Raw genomic sequence first — 17602 nt, 5'->3', positions numbered from 1 at the left:
AAGAAGAGGGAAAAAAGAAAAAAAAAAGAATCGTAGGCGAAGAAGAAGCCAGAGGAAGAAGAGGGAGAAAAAAAAAAAGAAATCGTAGCTCGAAACGCGAAGAAGAAGCAGAGGAAGAAGAGGGAGAAAAAAAAAAAGAAATCGTAGCTCGAAACGAAGCAGGGAGGGAAAAAAAAATTACAAACATACATACCTTTTTCGAGGACGTTGAAGAGAGAGTCGCAGGGTCGTGTTCAATCGATCGGTTGAATCATAGCGGTTCTCCGACGATTGTTAGTTTGTAATGGCAGTCACAGGTCACCGGCCGGTAGAGAGAAGGACTGAACAAGAGAAATGGAGGGTTTTAAAAAAACTTTGCATGTTTTATTTCCCCCCACCACCAAACCCTTTTTTTTTTGTTCACTTGAGAGTAAATGATTCCATGTGTCTCACATCCTTTAAAAACCTGTACTTCAGCAAATGAAAAATTAAGAATCAGAATATAAAAAATAAATAATTAAGTAAAAGTAAAAAAAAAAAAAAAAACACCAAGGCGGTCGCCTTTGGTATAAAGGCGTCCAAGGCGACCGCCTTTTATACTTCAGCAATGGCGTCCCTCGCCCTGGCCCTAAAAAACCGCTTGGACGCCTAGGCGTCGCCTAGGCCATAGTTGTCACGGCGTCAAATCGATCCAAGGCGGTGGAGGGGTGGCTAATCGATTTGGCGATGAATCGCCCGTTTTGGCGTTGCCATGGCGGTCAAATCGCCCGTGTGTCATTTTTTATTTTTTCTATTTTCTAAAATTATTTAATATGCTATTTTTTTTATTTTCCCTATTTTTTAAAGTTATTTAGCATGCTACAAGCCTAAAATATATACCCTATAACATATAAAACAAACATTAAGTAACATCAAATAATCATAAAAAATCAACATAATCAAGTCATAAAAAATCAACATAAATTATTGACTTATACAGTTATACATCAATTCATCACTCATCAAGTCATAAAAAATCAACATGTACATCACACAAAAGTAAAAAGTAAAAGGCTAACCTGTGATTGAAGCTTGAAAGCAATGGTTGGAAGTGAGTGAGCAACCTGAACAAAGTAAAAGGTATATATGTCAGTATATCATATATGAATGACAGAATGAGAAATATATATTTGGAAACCAAAAAATAGAATCATTAGATCAAATGATGAGATAAGTGGCTAACCTGTTAAGCTATTAGTGACTTACTGAAGCAATAAAGCTTGATAGCAAATGAACTCAACATAAAAAAAAAACTTAACTAATCATCCAAGTTCAAAGTTTAAAGTTTAAAAAATATATAAAATCCAAACACTCAAACAGTCAAACACAAATAACTTAATCATCATAATCATCCAACAAATCAACAGATGGCAGATTCCTTTGTTGTCCTTGTCCACTAGAAGCATTTGCATTTTCATCAAAATTATCTATGACATCCAAGTCATCATTCACATCATCCTCTTCTTCCAAATCTTCTTCCCCATCTGATTCTGATGACTCCCCAACATCCCTCCCTCTACCACGGCGTGTGTAGCACAAATTTCCTCTAGAGGTTGATGATTGAGCTCTCCTGGGTCGATTGGGCCCCTCCATTGTTGCCCCCATTGCTCTACCAGCAACGTCCCATGTGAGATCAGCATCGGGATGGACTACATCATCCACTTGCTCGTCAATCATCCACTCACTACTCCAATCCAGTTCATCAAGCACAAGTGGATCCTAATTTCTGTTGAGGAGACGTCTTTCTTGAAACCTTTCTTCTAGGCGGCGATTGTATTGAACATAGACTAGATCATTCAAACGTTGATGTTCCAGCCTATTCCTCTTCTTGGTATGAATTCTGAATTCATAAACAATAGAGAACAACAAACAAAGTTATTGTTCCAAAAATAAAAAGTCTAAAATATGAAATAGAGACTTGAGACCCAGCTACTTACAAACTCAAATGTGCTCCAGTTGCGCTCGCAACCAGAAGAGGAGCAACAAAGCCCTAGAATACGTCTTGCAATCTTTGAAAGCTCAAAAGCATGACCTCCAAATGAACCCCACCAAGTAACTATAAAAAATAAATATATATAAAAATAGTTAGATTGATATTTAATATATCACACAAGCAAAACAACTAAACATTAAACAATGAACTCTACTTACTAGGACTCATGGTTGCCCGTGATCTAATTGCCATATCCGAGGCAAAACCACCTCGAGAATATCTATACAAAGTGGCTTGAGTATTTATCTTGTCTTGTAAAGCTGGTTCATGTATCATTCTTTCAATGACTTCATTAAATGCAAGCTGTAGAGAAGATATAATTTGGTAGCCACCATCATCACCTTCCTTATAAGAAAAAAATTTGCCAGGATTAAGAAATAGTGCTGCTCCATACAAAGGACGCCCCATCTGAATCTCCCAACGCCTATTAACAATATCCAACACTTTCTTGTAGTGCCTTTCTTTATCTCCAAAATTTTCTTTTATTTTCTTTTTTGCCTCATCCATGGCAAATTGAACCTCAGGCATAGAAGGCCTCTCATCACCATCCACAATCCTCAAGACAGTAAGAAGTGGTTTTGAAGCTCTAAGACAATTTTCCACACCATTCCAAAATGCTACCGCAAACACCGTCTCAACCACTTTCTTCCCAGCTTCGGTCTTTGCCAAATTAGAACTAGTCCATTCTTCAGAAATAAACAAATGTCTCAAGTCATCTCTATGTTTTAACAAGCTTTGAAGTGTCAGAAATGCAGTTGCAAATCTAGTAGCTGCTGTCCTCACAAGATCCCTCCCATTTGTTCTAGCCCTCATTGCATCAAGAATGCGTGTGTGCCTGTAGATGAAGTTGGTTACTTTTTTTGCCTTACTTATCACAGTCCTATTAGCATTCAAGAATCCTATTTCCTCCAACATCAGGTCAATGCAATGCGCTGCACAAGGAGTCCAATACAACTTTGTCCTCTTCTGCATCAGCATTGTACCGACTAATTTATAAGCCGATGCATTATCTGACACAACTTGCACAACATTGTCCTCACCAATTTCTTGAACTTTGTTGTCAATCAATTCAAACAACTTCTCTGCAGTTTGAGATATACTAGATGCATCAACAGATTCCATGAAATAAGTCCCCTCTGGACAGTTAACGAGGAAATTAATTAAATGCCTTCCTCTTTTATCCGTCCACCCATCAGTCATTAGAGTGCACCCATACTGCTTCCAATACTCTTCATATTTATTCTTCATCTCTGCAGTTCTATCCTTTGCTGCCTTCAACAATGGCACTCTCACTTCATGATAACTTGGGGGCTTATATCCTGACCCGTACTGTGCAATAGATTCTACCATCACCTCAAACCTCCTTGACTTAATAGCATTGAATGGAATACCACACTGATAAACCCAGTCAACAATGTGATTATCAACTCTCTTTTTTTCTTCCGCTGATCTAAACCGGTTCTCTATAGTAGTCTGAGTACTACCTTTAAGATGCCTCTCAGCAACCACTTGCTCAGGAGTCCGTCTAACATGAGCATCCATGGGGCCCCTTACTTGTGGCTGAATGACTACTTTCTTTTTCTTAGCAAATGTCCCAGAGCTAGGAATAAGTCTAGAGGTTGTAGAAGAAGGAGTCCTACTAGACTGTCTTTGACCTTCAACTTCTATATCAACATCAGCACCAACACCAGCACCAACACCAGCACCAGCATCAACATCAACATCATCATCATCCAAAATGTCTTGCATCCTTTTCTTCTTATTGCGCATAAGAGCTTCATTCATCTCTGTAGCAATCGCTACAGTTGTCTTGGTACACTTAGCAACATCTCCATATCCACCCACCAAATGTTGCTTTAACCTTTTAATTCCACACTTGAGGTTTTTTCCACAAAGAGTGCATTTAACAAGGTTCTTGTCTGACAGGTCAGGCCAATACCCATACTTCCACCCAGGGTCATTTGATTTGGCCTTCCTGGTTGGGTCTTTGGATGGATCATATGCAGCCGTGCTTATATTATCACCCCCACTACTACCAGGTCCACCAACAGTACCATCCATTATGAACTCCTATAGTCCTATCCTACAAGTTACAAAACAGAGTAACAAAGTATGTTAAGTGTTAACCAATAACATTAACATGATAACATAAAAAAAAAACAATCAAACACTCACAAATCCAACTTAATCATTTCACTTAACACAAATACACAACCAAGACCATTGTCAAGTTCTTATATTTTTTTTTTTCCAGCAATCTAAAATATATGATTTCCCATCTTCAGATCAAGATCAAACTCTAGATAGTAGATAACTAGATATACAGATAAAGAGGAAAACATATTATAAACATTGAAGATTTGAAGTTACTAGTAGGTGGGGCCCTTACCTGGTTGTCGCTCTTGCTGCCGAAGGAGAAGATGTCGCAGGCGATATCGTATTGTGGTTGTTGTCGTTCTTGCTGCCGGAGAAGGAGCAAAGAAGATGTCACTGTTGGTTGCTGCCGGAAAACCAGTCCTGTTGGTGGCTGCCGGAGAAGGAGAAAAAGGAAAAGAGTTGCAGACTTGCAGTGGTGGCTGCCGGAGAAGGAGAAGGAGGAAAAGAGTTGCAGACTTCCAGTGGTGGCTGCCGGAGAAGGAGAAAGAGGAAAAGAGTTGCAGACTTGCAGTGGTGGCTGCCGGAGAAGGAGAAGGAGGAAGAAGACTTGCACGGTGGCTGCCGGAGAAGGAGAAGGAGTAGAAGAGTTGCAGCGGTGGCTGCCGGAGAAGGAGAAGGAGGAGGAGAAGACTTGCAGCGGTGGCTGCCGGAGAAGGAGAAGGAGGAGAAGACTTGCACGGTGGCTGCCAGAGAAGGAGGAGGAGAAGAGTTGCAGCGGTGGCTGCCGGAGAAGGAGAAGGAGGAGAAGAGTTGCAGCGGTGGCTGCCGGAGAAGGAGAAGGAGGAGAAGAGTTGCAGCGGTGGCCGCCGGAGAAGGAGAAGGAGGAGAAGAGGTTGCAGCGGTGGCTGCCGGAGAAGAAGAAGGAGAAGGAGAAGAAGAAGGAGGAGAAGAGTTGCAGCGGTGGCCGCCGGAGAAGGAGAAGGAGGAGAAGAGTTGCAGCGGTGGCTGCCGGAGAAGGAGAAGGAGGAGAAGAGTTGCAGGATTGCAGCGGTGGCTGCCGGAGAAGGAGAAGGAGGAGAACAGTTGCAGCGGTGGCTGCCGGAGAAGGAGAAGGAGAGAACAGTTGCAGCGGTGGCTGCCGGAGAACGAGAAGGAGAAGAGAAGAACCAGCGGTGGCTGCCCGGAGAACGAGAAGGAGAAAAGAGAAGAACCAGCGGTGGCTGCCGGAGAAGGAGAAGAAGAAGGAGAGGAGCAGAAGACGCAACAGTGGCTGCCGGAGAAGGAGAAGAGAAATCGTTGCAGCGGTCGGAGAGGAGCAGAAGACGCAACAGTGGCTGCCGGAGAAGGAGAAGAGAAATCGTTGCAGCGGTCAAGGGTTTTCGGTTTTTGTCTCTTCGAACGCTCGAGCTTCGATCGAGGGTTTGTGGCTTTGTCTCTGGCGTTAATTGGAAATTTGAAATCGACCGAGGGTTTGGTCTCAAATCATAATAGAAAATGTTAGTAAAAAAAAAAAAAACCCAATTAAAATATAATAAATAAAATATTGTTAGTAAAAAAAAAAATCGACCGCCTAGGTACTAAAACGTGGTATGGCGTCCATGGCGACGCCAAGGCGTCGCCTATCCGTCCAAGGCGACCGCCAAGTGTGAAACCATTAGTCGTTGTACTGCCATGCCTATGATTTACCGCCGGGACGCCAAGGCGCCGCCTAGGCGACGCCTTGACAACTATGCTCATTAGTGTCCAGAATCTGCATTCATTTTTAACTGTGAAAATCCAATTATTATGTTGTGATAAACGTGCTATTTCTTCTGTATGTCCACATTTTCTCTGTGGTGATAACATGTACTTGCCTACAATGGGATCTAGAATCACTGCTTTTGCTTTTGTCTTCCCTGCAGTTCGAACTGATATTCGCAATTTGTTCTTTTCGGTGTTCTGGGCGGGCCTGAGTTTGTGTATAGCAGCATTTGTGAGAGCCAATGGCCGGATTTTTTGCAATCGGCCTCGTTTGCATAAGCCACGAAGTTGAGGGACCAAGAATTCTGTCCTATCTGTGACATAAGTTGTGCAATCTGTGGCCTATTTTATTTATTTTTTAGTTTATTTTTTGTAGCATAATCTGCTCGCACTGTTGACCTTATAACCAAATTAGATGGTCCATTCTTTTATTTATTTTTGGATTACTCATTCCCACTACACTGAAATAAAGAAGTTTCTTGTCTGTCCCTCATTCAGTACCCGCAAATTTCATCACTATACAATCTTATGCCTGTTTTTATTTTGTAGTCTTACCTGCCATAAACCAGATTATTAGCTACTTTCTTTTGATTCTCTATCTATAGTTGATAATTCAAACATTTGAAAAGCTGACCGCCTATGTTATCTGAGATTGTGGCTTTTCTTCAGTCTTAAAAGCTCTCCTTCTCGCATTATAAATCGGTTGAGACTAATTGGACCGCACGAATTGCACTGCAAATGAGTCAGATATCCCTACTCATATCATCGTCAATTTTATTTTTTCTAGCAATGAAAATCCCTTAACTTGTTTTGTTTCATCACATGTACTGTAAGTATTCCTTATGAAAACATTTCATGGATTAGTTTTGTTAGTTGATCAAAATAATCTGAGGTGTGATTCGCCCTCAAACCCTCCTCTTTTTCCTCAGTTGATCAAAAATGTCAATTTTCCCATGTAACACCATGAACCACCAGACCTATTGAAAACTAGGAGGGAAGTATCTAAAGTATATGGATTATAGAACTCAGATTTTGGCCAGAATTGATTTTGAGCACTTGATAAAAAATTTCACTTATTTTTGTCCTGATTAGCGGTGTCTTGGCGATTACTGGCTGAACTTTTTCCTGAAATTTGAGTATTGTGGCCATATGATCTTCCCAATGTTGGATGGATCATTCAATGGAAACCCAAGTGAAGTCTGTCCGAGGTGTAGCTCAAAACCGGTACTCAATTCTTGAGAACACATAATCCAGACCCCATGAACGTGACCAGAAATAGATCATCTGACCCTCATCCTTGTTGTTCATGGTAATATAAGTCTAAAGATCAGATAACAGATGATTTTACACAGGCACCGTTAGGCATTCCTTCTGGGTTAAAAGGGGCAAGTGCCAGTACTATGTGGTATGAGCTTCATTAGCTATGTGTGAGGCTAGTCATAAGCAAAAGAATCATCTAAAAGGTTGTTTCTATAAAATAGCCCTTTCGAGACTTGTTGATCTGGGTTTTTGGGACCCCAACTTATCTTGCAGTCGGCCTAGTCTGGACCATAATACTATCCTAGCTGCTAAATGTTGATAATGGATTCAATCAACTACAGGTAGGCAATGCAGCATATGGGAATAACACCAATATTTAGCTTCCATTTCTCTACCTTTATCATTTTGGGAGACTTCAATGAGGTTTTAGCAGCGGAAGACAAATTTGGAGGTCAACCTTTTAAACGTTACCATCATCGTTAATTCTTGAAAATCTCATTTCCACTTTTGGGTTGGATGAAGTTACGACCATTGGAAATCATTTTACCTGGTCTTACAAGCAAAAACCTCCCCAATTGATCAAAGAAAAGATTGATAAAGCCTTTGCTTCTTTCTCCTGGTTAACCTTTCCCCACTACTTCACTCACCAAGCTCCCCTCCACTGGCTCTGACCACAATGCACTCATTTTAAACACTTTACCTCCCAATATAGGTTTCGAAAACTTTTTCATTTTCAAGATGCATGGATGTCCCACCCTGATTTCATACCTTTTTGTTATAGATCTTGGAAAAACTTGGACATTGATAATTTGATGACTAAATTTGCTTCCTTTAGCAAAATCCTAAACCGGTGGAATCATTCCTCTTTTGGCCATATTGACCATTTGAAGCATTCTCTGCTTGATTCCCATCTCAATTTGGAAAACTCGACTTCTCCACCTCTGGATGAGATGTCACAAATTTCCTCCAAAATTGAGTGGATCTTAGCAGCTGAAGAGAAATTCTGATTTAAAAAATCCAGGCGTTTGTACATCAACCAAGGTGACCACAACACTTGGTTCTATCACACTCGGCCCGTGTTAATGCCAGAAAATGGAACATTGAATTCATTCTTTGACTCTGGGGAACAAATTACTGATCCTAGAGCCATTGCAAGAAATTTCTCATCCTCTATCCTCCCTTTTCACCACTTCTAACCCTCTTGACCCTTTGTTTATTGAATGTATTTTGCCATCAATCCTCAATCCCCTCAAAGCTGAATTACTTTCTCGGCTCCCTTCTTATAATAAAATAAGGAGCATAGTTTTCTCTTTTGCAGCCTACAAAGCTCTAGGATCTGATGGTTTTCAGGTAATTTTTTATCAAAATTTTTGGGACCTTATCAACCCTGATGTTTGTGACCTTGTTACCAGTTTCTTTAGAGTCATCTCCCTTCCCTTTGGAGTTAACCGTACTCTTGTGTGCCTGATTCCCAAAAAGGAAAATGCCCATAGGGTAGAGGAATTCAGACCGATCAGTCTTTGTAATGTATCATACAAAATCATTTCAAAAATTCTTGCAGTCAGATTAAAGGGGGTTCTACACAAAATTATTTCTCCTTTCCAATCTATTTTTGTCCTTGGAAGACAAATCTCTGACATTATTATTATTGTTCAAGAGATTTTTCACTTCATCAAACATACTAAAGGAAGAGCTGGTTTTGTGACTATTAAGTTAGACATGGCTAATGCCTGTGATAGATTAGAATGGGGTTTCTTACGAGCTCTTTTTTATTATCTTGGCTTTGGAAACAAATGGGGAGACTTGATTAGCTATCTTATTAGCTCTTCATTCTTTTCTATTAAACTCCGTGGCTTTGCATTTGATTTTTTTGAGCCCTCTAGAGGAATTAGACAAGGATACCCTCTTAGCCCTTTCCTTTTTATTGTTGCTATGAAAGCTTTATCTAGACTGCTCACCACTTATAGAGACCTTAATTTGTTTAAAGGGATCAAGGTTGCCCGAAGGGCACCTGAAATATCTCACCTATTCTTTGCTGATGAAACTTTCTTATTTTGTCGGGCTACCCTTGAGGATATTTCAACTATTAAATGCATTTTGGATTTATTCTCAGATATTTTTGGCCTTGCCATTAACTATGATAAAAGTGGTTTAGCTTTTAGCTCTAATGTTGATGCCATTATCAAAGCCTCTCTATGCTGCACACTGGGTATTAGTGAGATGAAGAATGATTCTCTATATCTTGGCACCAATTTATTTCATCACACAGCAAGAACTAAGGGATTCACCCATATTGTTCGCAGAGTGCAAAACAAGCTCTCTTTTTGGAAAGCTAATCTCTTGTCTTATGAGGCAGAATAGTTCTAATCCAATCAGCCTCGTCCACTATTCCTTCATATCTCATGTCCTGCTTTGCTTTTCCTAAGTCCATTTGCAGGAAACTTGATTCAATTTATCTACAATTCTAGAATGGAGATCAGAAGCAATCAAAGAAAACTCATCTTATTGGGTGGCATAAAGTTTGTTACCCTAAATCTCAAGGAGGACTGGGTATCAGGACTTCTAAGACCCAAAACAAAGTTTTTCCTATTGAAGTTGGGATGGCGTTTCATCACAGAACAAGATTCCCTATGGGCGCAGATAATTGCAAAGAAATACTTCCCAAATAGGTCAATTTTTTACTTGACCACTTTAAATAAAAGAGGATCTGTCACCTGGAATAGCATTGTAAGTATCCTCCTTATCCTTAAAAAAATGGTCTATATTAAAATTGGGAATGGTAGGAACACTAATTTTTAGATCGATCCATGGATACCCACTATCCCCAATTTTAACTGAGAAAGCATCAACAATAACAGACCAAGTGAATCTTGTCTAATGCAGGTCAGTGATTTTATGTGCCGTAATCAGTGGAATTCTAGTCTGCTATTAGCAATGCTCCCTCTCTCTCCCCACTGTTAATCATATCTTAAAAATTTCAGTTTCTTTAAGCAATGCTTCTTGGAGGTGTAAATTTTCCACAACATGGGTTCTTACCACCAAACTGGCTACGAAATTCTTAACTATTGGTTCATCTACTAACCAATTTGGATTATCATGTAGGTGTACTTGCTCATCTCTCTTCCAACATTGGTGGCGATTTCTTTGGAAACCAAACTCCATCCAAAATTTAAGATGTTTTTCTGGAGGTTAGCGCATGGTGGAATCCCTACCAAAGATATCCTAGGAAAATGGATGGATGTGGATCCCACTTGTGGATTCTGTCAAAATCAGCAGGAATCTATTGATCATATTTTCATCTCATGCAAATTTTTAAAAAGAATCTGGGCAACTAGCCCATTGGGACTACGAACTGAATGTCTTTCTGATCTTCCTTTTAAGCATGTTATTATGTATTTCTTTACCTCTATCCCGGCTAACCATCAAAATTCCTTCTTTAATATGTTTATTGTCACATGCTACTTCATATGGTCACATAGGAATAAGACTATTTACAATCAAGTTAATCCAAATCCCCACATGATTCTTCGTCCTATGATGCAATGGACGGCACAAGCTTACCACCATATAACCCCCCAAGTGAATCAAACCAATGTTACTCTGTCAATTATCTCTAATCTTCTTGATGTGGATCCACCAATCTTCTTTTGTGTGGGTGTCACCGATGCAACAAACAACATTTCTAGATGGGCTACATGTATTATATACAAAGAAAATTTTATCTCATTAAATGTTGATTATTTAATGACAAGTAATACCATTGAAAGCATGCATTCCGGGACTTTTTATCAATATGAAGCAGGCGAGGAACAATGGATGAAGAATCGGGGAGATTTGAAGTGATACGGAAGATCTTGGAGAATTAATTTCAAATTACAATGCCACCTCATCGCCTTGGAGTGTAATTCCCCTGGTTTTGGACGTGCATAAGTTTCTATCTAGCATTACTTTTTGTTATGGACCCAATAGCAAAGTGGTTCTAGGATTGCATACCATCACACATATGATCATAGCAAAACGATCTCAGTTTTACAACTTTAGATCGTACAATGATGTAAATCACTTTCTCTCTACTTAATGAAATTTTCTTTTCTTATAAAAAAAATAAAAAGCATACGGTAATAACATTGCAGGTCCAAAGTCCAAACAGGTGAAAGGGAAGTTCCTTCTATGTTTGCATTCAACCAGCTTAGGTCCACAATGGGGCAACCATGTGGCTGACCTGGTCTCTTCCCCATCGCCACTCTGTTTCTAGTGCTCATATACATTAGGAAATCTATGAAAAATTGAAAGGTCACCATTTATGTATCCTATGACCTCAACAACGATCTTACTTTTCTTACAGACAATTTTCAACACATTATTTCAAGGCTTGAAGCTTGTTCAAGCATTCTTTGGTGCCTTTTTCCACACTGCCAAATGAACGCAGAAAACTATATGACTGATATGACTTCGAACTGTTGACTTGTATAGATGATCTATCAGGTACTAGGCGTTGATCCGCTTGAGGCAAGATAGGAGATTATTCTCTTTTCTCCTCCTTTATCCTTAGCACATGCAGTGTGCTTTTTGGTGCATTAGCACACCCTGAATCCCCCCATGTGAGAACGGGCACACTCTTTCTTTACAGTAAGTTGTAGATAACACACAAAATGTGCATCCGTACACCAACATAAAATAAAATAAAATGCGGTCTGGGAGATAACATGCATCCTTTTTCATTCTTATTTCTTTGCTGAGTAAGCTATCTTTATCTCATCTGCCACAGTGCCACTCCCATTCTACACTCGTACAATATAAACCTGAGTGCCATTCCAGAAAATTAGACAAGTCCTCACAAAAGATATAATATGGAAATCATAGTTTTTGAATCTCACCAGGGAAGGCAAAGGAGAATTCATTGAAACTGGAAGTCAAGTTGATGGACTCACAGTGGAAGATATTAAGCTGGCACCCAAGAACATCAAGACAGAATTAATAAACATGCTCAAGTACGTCATCAAATTTGCAAAAGGCTTCCTTTAGGAATATGATTGACTGTTCCATTTGAATATAGCATAATGCTCCAAATAATTTGAGTGCACCAGTGAAAAATCTATGAAGATCAGTTGAGAACTAGCGGCACTATCATTAAAATACTTTACCAGCAACATAGCTCAACTACTTCTATTTTTCCTTTAGATGCCTGCAAGAAGCAAGACCCATAAATACATCACTGTTCCTTCAAATTTAACTAAAAAAAATTTATATTTTGTCATACAGATAATGTTAGATTACTACATTTAATTCCGCACATGAAAATTAAATCTTCAACACTCCATCCTTAGTTCCCCTCAGAGTTTCAGGATAAAATTATGTTTTCAAGTAGTTCTAGATCTTAGAAAGAACGAGTCTAAATTTGATTGGTAAAGCATATCAACTTCAAGAATTAATAAACCCCAACTAATATGGCCAATATCTGTTAAAAAAGAAGCCGAAAACTCTAAAGCAAATGCAGAAACAAGGAGGAAAACCGTCACTGTTTGAGTAGAACAAAGCAATTTAATAATAACAGCTCCGGGATAAAAGCATGCTCGGAAAGGACTTGTAAGAATGATTAAGACAAAGGATTTAATTGCATTGAAAATGCTCAGTGAAACATCACTGTGACAGGATCAGTCCTATCATATCACTCCATGTGAATAAGCAATGATATCGAACAACATACTAAGGTAATACCACAAAAATGTTGAGTAAACTCTGTGCAGAAATAGAGCAATATATGTAACTAGTGATGCATGAGTCAGAAGTATGTCATTAACTAAAAACTATGATACTTCACGACATAAAGATACCTTTGTCCCAACTCATCTCTTAAAGGTAATCGAGAACAACAGTCTAGGAGAATCATGAGTCAGGCCAAGTAAGCAGCGAAACCGTCCTCTTGTAAAATCCACCAGATTGGACCTCGTTTTGCATTTGCTACTCAAACATCTAACCAGAGGTGAGCAAAGGCAGCCATTGGTTATGACTTGTCCTCTCCATAACACTGCATTTCATGGATCAAAGCAGGTACTTCAACCGCTTATGGCCCCAAGAGAAGGTTCTATCCTACACAAGGTTCAAAACTTTGCTTCCAGTTAATACGAAACTGTGAACCTCCACGCCAAACTTGACCATTTATTCCAGAGAAATGGTTACCCAGTATCTTCCCAGTAGTCGGGCAAATCATTTTTCTGGGATTGCAAACTTGATATACTTCCTTGACCCCAGCCCTTTTGTACCCTTTTAAGAACTTTCAATGCTATCCCACTCCCATCATCTCTGCAAAATAAAGTAAATGTTAAAGAATTTAGGAGTGCGAAAAAACAATCCTACAACCATTTCTTAGAAGGAAAAAAATGAATATATCCAGCAGATAAACGGTAAGAAATGCTTGAAACAGCACAAAAATCTTCATTATCACTAGTGCAGAGGCTTCTCTCCTAGGATGATCTTATACGCCAATGTTGGATGGTCAGAAAAGAGCATGGTGAGTTTCTGAATGAAGTACCTATACAATGGACAGTTAGTCTAACTTAATGGGTGGTTAATATTTGGCCAAGGATATATGCAAGGTGGAAATCTTCTTGCATTTGGACCATGAGTACTGCTACAAATGTTGTATGTTATTTTTCGTTCTACAGTATCGGGACCTTAGGTTTCCAGTTAACCAACTTTATTTAAACAAGACATCTGAATGACTATCAGGAAACGATTAAGAGAAAAGCTTAAACTTTCAAGAGGAGATGAAGAAATTATTAAAATAAATTGCAGGGAAAGTACATATAAGTTTGCAAAGCAATCATGACTTAGTAATACCAACACAGGAAAAGCCAAATAGAAATAAATCATAAGGAGCATTCAAACAGCCATACCTGTGTAACATAGAATGCCAATCACTTCCAGAAAACCCGCCTTCTTTTGGTTTCTGATGGTTCACTACCTTCTCATTAAATCCTTTTCTATAAACCTTGTTTGCTACTCTTCCTTCTGTAGCCAACTCCATCATCCTCTCGGCAAGTGCATCAGCTTCATGTTTGTTTCCACCTTTACCCAATGCATCAATCACTGGCATAAATGATGCAGGATCAAACCCACATTCTTTATCAACCATCTTGTGAAGAATGCTGCAAGCTTCCTCCAACTTCTCTTCCTTGCAGAGTGCCTCAACCAGATCTTTGTATGAGAAAGCTCCCACATCAAAACCTTTATCTATTGAAGCATCAAATAGTTCCTTAGCTTCTGAAATTTTCCCTCCAACAAGAAATTCATTAAACAATAAACTATATAGTGCTCCATTATGGCCACATATGCTTAAAGCAATTTCAAACACCTCTTGTGCTGCCCCAAAGTCACAGACCTTGCAAAACGATTTGATCAACAACCTGAATGAAGAAATATTAGGGAAGATACCCTCCCGCAACATTTTATCCAATAGAGTAGTAGCATCCTTTGTCCGCCCTCCTTCACAAAGAGAACTAATCAGGTTATTATAAGTGAAGACATTGGGGGAAACCCCTCGTTCTCTCATCTCTTTCATCAGTCTGTAGATCTCATCTATTTGTTGTTTACTCCCAAGGGCCCATATCAGTGAATTGTAAGTTCGAATACTCAAATTGCAACCTTTTTTTTCCATGTCTTGAAGAACCCGAAATGCCGATGATAGCTTACCGTGCTGACAAAAACCATGTATAAAAGTATTGTAGATAACTGGATCGGGATCCATGTTTTTCCCCATCATCTCCATGAATTTCCTTTTAGCTTCATCTAGTCTCCCAGCCTTGCATAACCCATCAATTATCATTGAGTACGTGATCAAATCAGGGACGCATCTCTTGCTATCGGTATCATCTACAAGACCAAGAAATGAGTTCCCTAGATCACCAAGGGCGGCACTTCCATGCATCCACATCCCACTAGCAATTTCAATTGCCTTATCCAATCTCCCATTCTTGCAGAGACCATCAATCACAATATTACAGGTCACAATATCTAATTCGTATCCTTTCTCATTCATTTTCTGCAGCAATTTCTCTGCTTCTGTGATCCTCCCTTCTTTCCATAAACTCTGCAACAAGATATTGCAAGTACAAGTGTTTGGATAACACCCATTCCTCATCATCTCATGGAGTATATTATTGGCTTCAGAGACCTTACCTTTACTGCAATATCCGTTAAGCAAAGTACTATAAGTTACTGTATCTGGTAAAATCTCATTTCTTATCATCAAACCCATAACCATTCTAGCATCTAACATCATCCCGTTCTTGCATAGCCCATCAATCATGATATTGTATGAGTAAATATTTGGGGTTATGCCCTTCACTAACATCTCTTTAAACACTAACTGTGACTCTAACAGCTTCCCATTTCTCACTAGACCTAACAACCATATATTGTAACTCTCCACTTTCGTAAAGACACCATCTCTTTTCATAGATTCAATCAGGACTTCAGCCTCCTCAATCATTCCTTCCTTGTAGAACCCTTGTAGCATTAAATTGAAGGTAATTAGATTAGGCCTAGGCAAACCCAAAGCGTCATCTGTCTGCATATCTCTGAAAATTCTAGAAGCTTCTATGATCTTCCCTGCATCACAAAGCGCTGAAATCCTGGCATTAAAAGTAACAACGTTGGGAAAGAGACCGTCCTCTCTCATCTTCTCTACCAATTTCTCAGCTTCATCAACCTTACCCTCCCTACAGAAACTAGAGACTAGAGTGTTGTAAATCACTCTATTAGGAGCACAACCATAACTTGGCATCGCATTCAAGAGCTCCAAACCACGGAGACTAAGTCCAGCTCTGCAATACCCACGAACCAAAATCCCAAAACTGAACTCATTCGGTTCACATCCTTTGTCACGCATTTTATCGAACACCTTTTGGGCTTCTTTTACACGACCAGAATCACAAAGGGAAGATATCAAAAGGTTGAAAGTGTAAGTTTCCGGTCTAGTCCCAGCGACTAGCATGTCCTTGTACAACGCAGAGACACATTCGAGCCGATTTTGACGAAGAGAGGATTCGAGCAACACGTTGTAGAGGCGAACTGGTGGAGCTTTAACCGGGAAATGTCTTCGAAGGAATTGAAATTCAGAGAAAGCCTTGTCAAGGAGACCACATTTTACAAGCTCTTGCGCGAGGGAGACAAGAGAAAGGCGGGCTATTTCAGGGGGCAGAACGAGGAGAAGCCTATGAAGTTGATCGATTTCCGGGATCATTTTCGCGCCAGCAAGAGTGCGTGCAATGGCGGGAATGAACTGAGGAATAGATGAAGTCGAAGGAGGAGGAGATAAGAGAAATTGTTTGAATAGGTTCCATGAGAGGAATGGATTGTGAGCATTCTTGAGGAAGGCTCTGGCCAGATTGGTGGTTTGATCCATTAATTTAACGGTAAATCGATATGGTTCCTAGTTTGAATCGTCATTCTGAAGAGTGGACATTGGAGTCACAAGACGAAACCGAAACAATTCAAATTTCAAATAACCAGTAATAATGAGGCTACGAGGAGTTGAGCTTGAGGGATTATTTTCCACTATTATAGGGGCACCGCTTCTGCAAGTGTTTTCTGTCCAGAGAGCGGGTAGGGGGCACGCACCCTATGAGGTACAAGCTGGTCATTGGCCTTTGTGTGTGTCCATGACGAGGTCGGGAGGAACAGAATAGCAATTTATTCCTATGGAACATTCATGAACAAGAGGATTTAATCGAAATTATCGACAAATTCTTATGTAGTCAATCAAATCAAATTTTAAATGATCCTCTACCACATCTCTATCTAATTTTAATATTTATTATCAGAATAAAAAAAACAACTATGATTCAATGGGTCGGATCTAGTGCATGGGTGGCCTTGGACAAAAAAACATTGTCTCATAATATTTGGGGGAAAGATAATGCTCCTTGGTTGGATAGTCCCAGTGCCAATGTGGGGCTGAACAAAAAGTAGGCATAGGAATTCAACATGGAGCAGGATGATTATTTTGTTGCCCCTGTGTCTAGGGGATCCAAGATCCTCTCTAACTGCTAGGGCACCCAACTCGCATTTAACAGTTGAGAGGACCTTAGGGTTCACGTTTGTGTGTTGTGGTGCATGCCCTAGTCCTCCCAACCTTCAAATTCGCGATGGGCCTCCAGCACAACTAGAGAGGATATGAATCTATGATTGGGCACAAAAGCACACAATCGAGTAGCATTTTATCTCTATAAAACTATGATTAGTTCATGTGTGAATTATGGTTTTTTTTTTTTTTTTGCTAATAGCTACCATGGAATCTATGAGTGTGTATCTACAACAATTCATATCAGTGTTTAAAACTTGAAGACAGTAAAGATATGAATGTTGCGACCTGATAGTCAAGTGATCGAAACAATCTCTCGACATTCTTAGGATAATGTTGTGTAGTTCTCATTCTCTGTATTTCACATATGCGAGAGCCTCATGCACTAGATATTTTTTTATTTTTTTTTC

At 39.6% G+C, this 17602-nt stretch overlaps 2 protein-coding genes across 5 annotated transcripts in view; one reads left to right on the top strand and one right to left on the bottom strand.

Moving 5' to 3' along the window:
• Positions 1-6341, top strand: part of LOC122064985 (phosphoinositide phosphatase SAC6-like) — a 39402-nt gene extending 33061 nt beyond the window's left edge. For both annotated transcript variants that reach the window (XM_042628779.1, XM_042628780.1), the window contains exon 21: positions 6010-6341. In XM_042628779.1, the coding sequence (XP_042484713.1) occupies positions 6010-6140 (131 nt within the window). In that variant the 3' untranslated portion in view covers positions 6141-6341. The remainder of the gene's footprint in view (positions 1-6009) is intronic.
• A 4918-nt stretch (positions 6342-11259) lies between these two features.
• Positions 11260-16649, bottom strand: LOC122064983 (pentatricopeptide repeat-containing protein At2g17140). 3 transcript variants are annotated; one of them, XR_006135875.1, is made up of 5 exons: positions 14005-16649; positions 12943-13411; positions 12253-12293; positions 11986-12055; positions 11260-11910 (listed from the first exon to the last, which is right to left on the bottom strand). XR_006135875.1 is itself a non-coding variant. In XM_042628777.1 (2 exons), the coding sequence occupies exons 1-2, from the start codon at positions 16512-16514 to the stop codon at positions 13285-13287; spliced, it is 2637 nt and encodes an 878-aa protein (XP_042484711.1). In that variant the 5' UTR covers positions 16515-16649; the 3' UTR covers positions 12937-13284. The 3 variants fall into 3 exon arrangements, 1 of the variants encoding a protein (XP_042484711.1); XR_006135874.1 differs by having other exon boundaries at positions 11986-12293; XM_042628777.1 differs by lacking the exons at positions 11260-11910; positions 11986-12055; positions 12253-12293 and having other exon boundaries at positions 12937-13411.
• Positions 16650-17602: the final 953 nt, after the last annotated feature.

Source organism: Macadamia integrifolia, unplaced genomic scaffold, assembly GCF_013358625.1.
Source record: "Macadamia integrifolia cultivar HAES 741 unplaced genomic scaffold, SCU_Mint_v3 scaffold1845, whole genome shotgun sequence".
Taxonomy (NCBI): Eukaryota; Viridiplantae; Streptophyta; class Magnoliopsida; order Proteales; family Proteaceae; genus Macadamia; species Macadamia integrifolia.
This window is presented reverse-complemented; position numbering and strand designations above follow the sequence as displayed.

Excerpts from the sequence above, each read along its gene's own strand:
- LOC122064983 (XM_042628777.1), bottom strand. The coding sequence starts at position 16,514 with ATGGATCAAACCACCAATCTGGCCAGAGCCTTCCTCAAGAATGCTCAC. Across the intron at positions 13,412-14,004 it reads TGGCATTCTATGTTACACAG|AGATGATGGGAGTGGGATAG; the intron begins GTATGGCTGTTT and ends TTTATTTTGCAG.